Source organism: Esox lucius, chromosome 13 (genome assembly GCF_011004845.1).
Source record: "Esox lucius isolate fEsoLuc1 chromosome 13, fEsoLuc1.pri, whole genome shotgun sequence".
In the NCBI taxonomy this organism is placed as follows: domain Eukaryota; kingdom Metazoa; phylum Chordata; class Actinopteri; order Esociformes; family Esocidae; genus Esox; species Esox lucius.
In genome coordinates this window covers 30,750,087-30,760,256 of record NC_047581.1, presented here as the reverse complement: position 1 = coordinate 30,760,256, position 10,170 = coordinate 30,750,087, and the positions used below count along the sequence as shown (strand labels likewise).

General features: G+C 48.4%; 1 protein-coding gene across 3 annotated transcripts in view; it reads right to left on the bottom strand.

Annotated features, from left to right (window-relative positions):
* Positions 1 to 297: 297 nt before the first annotated feature.
* Positions 298 to 10,170, bottom strand: part of LOC105021666 (protein FAM214B) — a 30,027-nt gene continuing 20,154 nt past the window's right edge. For 2 of the 3 annotated variants that reach the window (XM_010889472.5, XM_010889471.5), the window contains exons 2-10: positions 8,005 to 8,190; positions 7,708 to 7,877; positions 5,580 to 6,994; positions 3,892 to 3,950; positions 3,643 to 3,745; positions 3,121 to 3,279; positions 2,928 to 2,996; positions 2,400 to 2,614; positions 298 to 1,850 (exon numbers count right to left, since the gene is read on the bottom strand). In XM_010889472.5, coding sequence (XP_010887774.2) covers positions 1,697 to 1,850; positions 2,400 to 2,614; positions 2,928 to 2,996; positions 3,121 to 3,279; positions 3,643 to 3,745; positions 3,892 to 3,950; positions 5,580 to 6,791 — 1,971 coding nt within the window. In that variant the 5' untranslated portion in view covers positions 6,792 to 6,994; positions 7,708 to 7,877; positions 8,005 to 8,190 and the 3' untranslated portion in view covers positions 298 to 1,696. The remainder of the gene's footprint in view (positions 1,851 to 2,399; positions 2,615 to 2,927; positions 2,997 to 3,120; positions 3,280 to 3,642; positions 3,746 to 3,891; positions 3,951 to 5,579; positions 6,995 to 7,707; positions 7,878 to 8,004; positions 8,191 to 10,170) is intronic. The other variant, XM_020052794.3, reaches the window with a different exon arrangement.

Below are 10,170 nucleotides of genomic sequence, written 5' to 3'. Positions count from 1 at the left end.
CAGTCATCAGATCTCAACCCAATTGAACAGCTATGGGACCAGTGTGTTAGACAGCGTTCTCCACCACCATCATCATCATCCTCATCATCAAAATACCAAATGAGGGAATATCTATTGTATGAATGGAGTTCCAGAGACGTGAAGAATCACTGAAGCTGTTCATTGCAATAGGCATCATAACAACAAAGTCAAGACGCAGGTTTTACTCGCCAGTCGCTGAGTTTAATATTTAAATATACATATACTTTTTTTTTTAACCATATTAAATACCCCTCCCTCCCAACCCTCCCCCATTCCCCTCCCTTGTCTCACTCCCCCATCTCCACACATCCATGTCATGTCTGCTGTCAACACCTCCTCCACAGAAAAGGCCACATCCCAAGTAGCACCCAATCACCTACTGAGTGCACTAGGTTCTACCAGGGCCCACTGAGCTACATAGTGCACTAGGTTCTACCGGGGCCCACTGAGCTACATAGTGCACTAGGTTCTACCGGGGCCCACTGAGCTACATAGTGCACTGGGTTCTACTGGGGCCCACTGAGCTACATAGTGCACTACGTTCTACCAGGGCCCACTGAGCTACATAGTGCACTGGGTTCTACCAGGGCCCATTGAGCTACCTAGTGCACTGGGTTCTACTGGGGAACATTGAGTTGTGGTCTGAAGTACTGAACTACGCTGGGAGTATAATGGTGTCATTTTGGACGCTGCCAAAACATGTCCAGCTAAACACTCTCTACCTGTGCAGCATATTGCTTTTTAAGACATTTGCGAACATAAATTAAATACTACAGTTTGTTGTGGTTTTTTTTCTTCTTCTGCTCCCATTTCGGACACATTTGAACAGAAACAAAACTGAAAAACCAAAAAACAGTGTCCCTCAGTCTGTCCACATTGAGAAGGGGACAACCACCCCCTGCCAACCCCACCATGGTGTGCTCCTCATTACACTCCCATCCTGTGTCCTGTACCATAATGCTTGAAATGGGGGGGAAGGGTTCATGGGTTCATCTGTAGGCTTCCGTCAAAATACAGTACAGTGAAGTCCTGAGTGTAGCCAAATGGTTCTGCATGCGATTGCAGGGTGAGTCCAACATGTGAGCTCTGTATTCTTCCATGGATTAATTGCAATCCTTGTGTTTCACTAGTGTTGATCTGTCTCTTATCTGTTTTTGGGTTTGATAATTTGTTTTATGCCCCTCCACCCTTCAATGGGACTTACTCGCTTAACGCTTTAATGCTTTACAGTCCCCCCACATGTGCGCCATAAGAGGCATGCTGGCTTCCTATTGGCTGGCTGGTTGGGCGGGATCGGTTGTCATTGGTCCACTGCGGGGCAGGCGGTGTTAGGCAGAGTGAAGGACAGTGTGTTTGAAAAATGAACAGCGCTGGAGAACAACTGGTTTTAAGTTAGTCACAAGGCATGCATGTTAACAACTCAACTCTAGATAGAAGAGTTTCACCACCACAAGTGTTCTTTATGTCCTGTCCATTGTGTACGGATACGAGTTTGCTTAGCCCGGGACCATGAATCGTTCAAAATATATATATATGCTTGTCGTCTGTGCGGAGAACGTGTATCGCTTCTGGGTCTTTCCAAGCTTTTCTCGTCCACGTGCGAGGCAGTCTTATTGTTCATCTGTGGTTCCAGGAAGGGGCTGTGCTGTCGATGGGGTCAGGGCTCATCGCAGTGTCACACACGGGGGGAGTATTTGGGGTTTCTTGGCACCTCGGTGAAAGACTTGAGCTCATAAGGGATCCCTGTGTCCACTTCTACAGACTTTCGGGAGAATAGCAGCCGGATATCATTGTGCAAGTAGATCTTCCCAGATTTGGAGCTCTGGAATCTATAGTCAAAATAAAACATAACCTTCAGATTAAAAACTGCATGTGTGTGTCGTTGTGTGTTCTAAGGTTCTCCCTAAGAGGTGTCTCGGCACAGCGATAACAACTGAAGAATGTAAAACCTCTGCTTATGAAGTACTGCGCACAAACGTGATGGACGGATGCATGCAGAGATGAGCAATCAGACGGACAATCTGAACAAAGACATTGTAAATGCCACACAGGTTTTTGCCATACAAGGCTAGATAAGAATTTGTCGTCAACCGACTTGCCTGGTGAAATAAAACATTAAATGATAAAATAAATACAACAGGTATACTCAGGTATTGAAACAAAGAACATAGGAACTGAGAATTATCGGCAAGTTAGAGCTAGATTGCGTAACACGGTAATTATAAGGGTTTAAAAAAGAGCTTTGAGTTAAAATCACATTTGTTGCAACAAAAAAAGCCCTGTTTTTAAATGTTTAGCAGCTACATATCACACAGTGGATAATAACACAGGAAACACTCAAACAAACAAACAACAAATCACTCAGCAGTCACAAGTACCGGAGGTGGATCAAGTAGCAGAGAATCTTCCTCCTCTCTGTGGGCTTGGCCCTGGGCTCCAGAGACCCCTCCCCCTTCCCACCTGGTTCCACTTCCTCAACGGGAACCAGGAAGATGCGGTGACGTAAGAAGGTCATGTGATTGACGGGCATGTCCCCAAAGTTATAGGTGACCAGGAACATCTTCACCACAGTTTTATTGGGATTAAATAAGGTCTAAAGGAGAGAACATATATTGTTATATATAATGTATTTTAAAACATTTCTAATAGACCTAAATGAAGATGATTTATGTCAAGGGACTTTTTCAATTACAACACCTAAGAACATTGGGGATAATACCAACAAAAACTCCAAACATAAGCAAATTGTTTATTAATTATAAAATAAGCAATATATAGAAAGAATGTATTTAATTAAAATAGGAAGAAGAATCAAACAGGGAGGGGATTGAAACAAACATGAAGATCTGGACAATAGAAAGAAACAGAAGGTAAAAATAGGGAGGCAGAGGCATAGAGACGTGTACCACTTGTATGGTCCCAGTCTTGGGTACATTGTATCCTTTCTTTCCAAGAGGCTCCAAGGAGACCACTCCCTACAACAGAGACATTGGGTGTCTTCATGGGAGTTGCAATAAACTGAGGTAGAATATAACACAGTCATATCTTAAAATCTCAAAGGCCCCCTCAGATCTCTAACAGACAGGCACCCATGCTCACCAGGAAAGGTGAAGGTGCGCTGTGCTCAGAGATGTCATAGTAGGTGACGTGTACAGGCAGGGTGGCGTGTTGGGGGCAGTAGGAGCCGCTGGCACCAATCTCCGCCGTGAAGCCCTCGATGCGACCCGACGGAGAGAAACGACCCTTCAGGATCGACTCCTGGAGAAGCAAAACAAAACCCGCAAGAGGGTGGAGTTAGGTCAGCGACCGCCAAGGCTCCGCCTGAAACCACCAACCAAAATCACAGCTCCTTTCGAAGGGACAGCGACCAGCATGGCCCCCAGGAAACAACGATTGGAAACAGCATGGGCCACTGCAGTCAGGGAAGAAGGAGCGCCTGCTTACGTTATCGGTTAAAACAAATGACCTCTAAAACATTGTATTAGCAGCTGTGTACTTCAGTGTGACAGACAGCCTACTCTAAGAATGTCAACATTGCTTTGTTACCAGAATGTTCTCTACATGAACCAAGGCTGCTTGGGTTTCGGAAAAGATCTACATTCTTGCTTGTGTGTGTTGTACCTCAAAGTTCCCCAGTAGTGACCGGCTGATTGAAGAAGGGGGCCAGCCTGACCGGACAGAGCGACCAGAGATGTCTGTACGCCTCCCACTGCGCAGCTGTCGACTGGAGAGAAACACACACACACACGCCCGGATTTAAGTCACACAGTCCATTGTGATGTGTTTTTTTTTATGTGGCAGTAAATCAAACGGGTCAACTAAAGGTGAAAGGTAAACTAAAGGTGAAAGGTAAACTAAAGGTGAAAATACCTTTTCAGTCGCATCCCGCTCTTCAGCCTCCTGCTCGCTCTGGCGGATTCCAACGCACTCTGAAGAACGACAGAAAAAACAACGGGTTGGCATATGGACAGAACGAGACAAAGGAGAGAATGAAAACAGGGAAAAAGGTGAAGAATGTTTTTCGTAAATCTCAATAAAAATCGAATTGTTGATATTTTTATTAATGCTCCAGTACACAGTAGAGATAATAACTGTTTGCACATTTCATTGCACTGGTACGGCAGCCTGGGCCGGCCCTAGGCATAAGCAACATATGCGGTCGCTTAAGGCCACAGATCGCTAGGGGGCCTCAAACTGCTAGTGAGCCCTGGACCACTAGGGTAAAGGGGGCCCCAAAATAAAATTTTGCTTAGGGCACACAAAAACTAGGGCCACAATGGCAGCAGCAGCACACAAATCTAAGGTGTATAAAAATATTTTTTAATTTTCACACAAATGTAATAGCTTACTGCATGCTGTACATACGTACACAAACAAAATAATGGCATGAAGGAAATGCAGTTAACTTTTGAAGGTATGACTTGTGGACAAGTGATCTTGAAAACTGTGCGTGAGTGCGTGTGTGTGTAGCCACTACTTACTGGGCAAAGATTCCCTGGCGTTGCTTCACATACAAACACATTCCCCATGTCCAGACTACAGCTCGTGCCAGGTGTGACCCACTCCGGGCCCCCCAGGTGGGCTGACACCGACCCCTCACCGGCTAAACCCTCCATAGCTAGCCTCCCACTAGCTAACGACCGAGTAGCCAGGCCCTTCAGTTAATTGCCTCTTACCGCCTAACTACTCACAGGTCAATCCTATAGCGACAGTAGGTAGCGCCACCAAAACCTAACCACTAGCCTCCCTCTGGCTAACCGCTCGCGAGCTAACCCCAAAGTACCTAGCAACTTAGTAGCTAGCCCCTCCGCTGGGGCGCTGTCAGCCAGGCCTGCCCCCGGTCTCACTCTCAACCACTGCTGACATGTTATGGTCCCTACTGGTTTCGGTCTCTTTGATCTTCTCTTCTTCCAACTCTCCTCCTAAGATTCTAGTCTCTCCTCGCTTTCTCCCATCCAGTCTTCCTAACTATCATCTCCCTCCCAACTTCCCTTTCCCTCTCTCGGTTCTCCCTGTCTGTCCCTCTACCTGACCACTGGACATCCACTGTTGTAATGATCTCTACTCTGGACGTGTTGTATTGCATCTACAGAAAAACTAATGCATCCAAGCCCCTTTGTCACTACCGGCAACCCCCTCCCCCCATCCTCTACCTAGGTCGGGTCTAAAACAGCACCCTGACGCCCATGTAGTGCACTCCCAATGACGCAGGCCGATGGCCTTCCTCAGAGGCAGTGTGCTAAACAGGAAACAGGGTGCCATTTAGGACACCTCTGAAGTGATTCTGGAAGCCAGCGGGTTTGGATCGGAGTGGGGGTAGCCAGAAAGACCTGTGTGAGGTTTTGTGTGTGTGGGGAGGGGGGGGGGGACAATGACACAGGCAGGCAGTCAGACCACATGGGGGAACAATAGAGAGCCTCTCTACAGACCTAATTCTGGAGCGCCTCAGCTGTTTCCAGCACCATAGCCTCTGTGTGTGCATTCAGGTGTGTGTGTGTATGCGTGTTCCTGCACACGTACGTGCGCCGTACACCTCCGTAGGTGCCCGTTCTCCTCACCTTGGGGAGGTCGCGGTGGCGCGCCCCAGGCAGGAGATGGTTCCAGAAGGGGGCAGCCTTGGCATCGGTGCCCCTGCACGAGGCCAGCCCGAGCCCCGGGGCCAGCAGTGCCAGGCGGCTCCTCTTGGACGTGGAGGGGCCCTCGTCCTCCGAACAAGACTCCCCGGTGTCACTGGAGGACAGCAGCTTCTTCTTTACGCCAGAGCAGGACCCACGGAGCCCACTGGAGCTCGGGGTCTTCTCCGGGGAGGCTAGGCCATTGGTGAAGGTGGTGGCACTAGGATGGGGAGGTGGGGACTCTAGCTGGGACCCCCACTCACTGACATCCCCCTGCTCCTGGGGGTCTGTAGGGTGGGGGGAGAGGGACCCTGGAGTTCCGAGAACGGGTTCTGCGGGGGTGCTGGGCGCTCGACAGGATCCCCCATCAGTGCGACAAGCAGGCTGATGCTGTCCTGAGGAGGAGCCACCGCTGCCGACCTCCCAGGACCCTCCGTCGCCCAGGGAGTAAGCCGGAGCGTCTCCCCCAGGAGGAGGCTCTGTGTTGGGTAAGGGACCGTGGGAGCTAGGGGGGCAGTGGGGTTCAGCCATTGGTGGAGATTTCGGCGACAGCGGAGCCCACGGGTCTGGAACGGGCCTGTCGTGATTGTGCTGGGCAGGGCGTCGAGCAGGAGTGTGGCCAGGCGAGAGGGGGGCCGGTGGGGGTGACCTGGGTGAAAGCCCCCCCTCATGGTCCTTGTTATCCACCACGGTGCCGGAGAATGCCGACCCCTGTCCCACCTCCACCCCAACTTCCATCCCAGGTCCTGTCCCACACAGCACGCCTCCATCCAGGCCGTCTTGGTCCTGGTCCCCGACCAGGTGTGGCCTTTTATGACCGAGCTTGGGCTCCTCCAGGCCCCTCTTGACCCTCGCCCTGGCGGCCCGCTGGGCCTGACCCAGCTGGGCCTCGCTGGCCCTGGGGGAGTCGGAAGCCGAAAACCCCCCCAGGTGGGAGAAGATGGAAAGCTGGTAGACCTTCTGAAGACGCAGCTCCTCCTGACCGAAGGGCCGGGGAACCCCAACCCCGACCCCCATGCCTGGCCTCATCACCCCAGGGTCGGGGCCCTGGGAGGGGGCTGTGGGAGGTGGCAGATCCCCCACATGTGCTGGGAGCTCCACAGGAGCCAGCTCCTCCTTGATGCCGCGTGTCAGTTCTACGTGAATGTGCCTCATGTCTACTTGGGAGTCAGTTGTTAGAGGTGAAAGCCTTCGAGTGTCTGAGAGGCAGGTGGCCAGGTAGCAGGAACAGGAAGTTGTAGAATGTGCAAGGAGGAGGAGATTTTACCGGACGTTTCTACAGGAAGTGAGGTCCTTATGCTTCCTTTTGTGATGTCATCATCACACAGTGTAAACAGGGAAGCGAAGATGCACAGCACCTTAGAAAAGGCAGAGGTTTGGTTATTATACACTTAAGGCATTGGAAGACACTGTTTGGCATCACATAACCACTACCAATAATACTGAAGGTGTTTTTTTGGAGCCTAAACCTAACCTGTATGCCAACACCGTCTAACCCTAAACCTTAATGCACAAACCTAAAACGAACTGTTTTACCTTAAATCAAATTTTTTTTTTAGCTGGATAGGCTAACAAACCTCACCATTTCAGTGGGGTACCAACCTGTATTTTTAAACCTAGATATCTCACACACACACACACACACACACTTTAAATTTATGAGGACCGGAGACCTAACCCTGGCCCTGTAATCTAGTCCCTAGCTCTAACCCTATCCTCAACATGCAGACCAGCCACGCACAGTGACGCATCATGTGCAAATTAATTTAGCCTTTCCCCACCAGGCATGATGACGACATGCTGGACATGCTAAATCAAAGTACAAAATCAACTATATAAAAGCTAAGGACTGGTCGAAACATTGACATGACCTACAGTTGCTAGCACATTAAAATCTGCCCTAACCATTGATGTCGAAATCAAAAATTAAATCCAATTGTATGTTTTCCCTAAATCTAACCCCTTAAACCAGAAATGGCGTTTTGCTAACGAGGACCAGCAAACAAAAAAAAAAAAAACACACACAAAAGTGGATGCATGCAAGCACGCACGCACACATGCACACACACACCTATGTGCCCGTCGATGTCTGATGGAGCCCTCCTGTCTTCTCCACATCTGGCACAACATCAGAAAGGTTACCTATCCGTCACCATGGTAACTTCCAGCGCCAGCTGGCACCAGCATCCCCACAATGCCACACAGGAAGAGGTGGGGCTTCAGGAGGAAGTGATGGAAGAACTACCAGCCGTTCAGAGAGAGAAAATAGGGTTTGCTGGGGTGGTTAGGCCGACCGGCGCATTGGGACCAGCTAAAAGCAGTCTACTTAAATTGATTGGTTAATCAATTGATTGTGTAGCCAACTCACCAAGGGGCAGGACGTCAGTGAGGCGAGAGGGTTCTGAGATGGAGTACGGATGAACAGATACCGGAAGTGACTCTCCTAACGGGCCTGGTGTGAATGGCTGACAGCCCAACACGCCCTCCCTTGTCACCTGGGCGTGGGGTGAGACTCAGTGACGGCATCATGCCACGGGCATTCCACAGAGAAACCCTAGGGAGACAGAAATCAATTAAAAAGAAAATGGATTAATTCGTTAAAAAAGCAAGTCTGAATTTCTTCTCTTTTTTTTAACATCCCATTTTTTGGCTGATTTTGTAATAGGCTGCTTATACAGTGGGGAGAACAAGTATTTGATACACTGCCAATTTTGCAGGTTTTCCCACTTCCACAAAGCATGCATGTCTGTCATTTTTATCATAGGTACTCTTCAACTGTGAGTGACGGAATCTAAAACAAAAATCCAGAAAATCACATTGTATGATTTCTAAGTAATTAATAAGCATTTTATTGCGTGACATAAGAATTTGATACATCAGAAAAGCAGAACTTAATATTTGGTACAGAAACTTTTGTTTGCAATTACAGAGATCATACGTTCCCTGTAGTTCTTGACCAGGTTTGCACACACTGCAGCAGGGATTTTGGCCAACTCTGGGCTGTTACTGGGCAATACGGACTTTCAGCTCCCTCCAAAGATTTTCTATTAAGTTCAGGTCTGGACACGGGCTAGGCCACTCCAGATGCTTCTTACAGAGCCACTCCTTAGTTGCCTTGGCTGTGTGTTTCGGGTCGTTGTCATGCTGGAAGACCCAGCCACGACCCATCTTCAATGCTCTTACTGAGGGAAGGAGGTTGTTGGCCAAGGTCTCGCGATACATGGCCCCATCCATCCTCCCCTCAATACGGTGCAGTCGTCCTGTCCCCTTTGCAGAAAAGCATCCCCAAAGAATGATGTTTCACCTCCATGCTTCACGGTTGGGATGGTGTTCTTGGGATTGTACTCATCCTTCTTCTTCCTCCAAACACAGCGAATGGAGTTTAGACCAAAAAGCTCTATTTTTGTCTCATCAGACCACATGACCTTCTCCCATTCCTCCTCTGGATCATCCAGATGGTCACTGGCAAACTTCAGATGGGCCTGGACATGCGCTGGCTTGAGCATGGGGACCTTGGGTGCCCTGCAGGATTTTAATCCATGACGGCGTAGTGTGTTACTAATGGTTTTCTTTGAGACTGTGGTCCCAGCTCTCTTCAGGTCATTGACCAGGTCCTGCAATGTAGTTCTGGGCTGATCCCACATCTTCCTCATTATCATTGATGCCCCACGAGGTGAGATCTTGCATGGAGCCCCAGACTGAGGGAGATTGACCGTCATCTTGAACTTCTTCCATTTTCTAATAATTGCGCCAACAGTTGTGACACACAGTTATATATTTCAATGAAGCATGGAGAAGCCCCTAAATTAGCTACTTTGGAAGCATGCGTTTCAGATATTAGGAAGTGGATGACAGAGAATTTCTTGCTCTTAAACTCAAGGAAAACAGAAATGCTCGTTTTAGGACCCAAGAAACAAAGAGCGTTGTTAGCAGATCTCACTGTGAACCTCGACGGCTGCATGGTCGTATCCCAAAAAACTGTAAAAAACCTTGGCGTTACCCTTGACCCTGACCTCTCCTTTGAAGAACATATAAAATATGTCTCAAGTTGCTTATTTTCATCTTCAAAACATCGCAAAAATTAGAAACATTCTATCAAAAACTGATGCAGAAAAATGTATCCATGCTTTCGTTACTTCTAGACTAGATTACTGCAATGCTCTTCTCTCTGGTTATCCAGACAAATTAATAAATAAACTTCAATTAGTGCTGCACACGGCTGCTAGAATCCTAACTACAACCAAAAAAATAATTTGAACTCCTGTCCTAGCGTTCTTACACTGGCTGCCTGTTAGGGTTAGGGCTGATTTTAAGGTTTTACTCTTAACCTATAAATCAATACATGGACTTGCTCCTACTCACCTTGCTGAAATGATCCAGCCATACATACCTAAACGTAACCTACGATCGCAAGATGCAGGCCTTTTAATTGTACCTAGAATTTCTAAACAAACAGCTGGCGGCAGGACCTTTTCTCAGTTCCAAGGTGTTACGCTGCTATATTATTGTGCTGGGGGATATGAGGAATGCACTT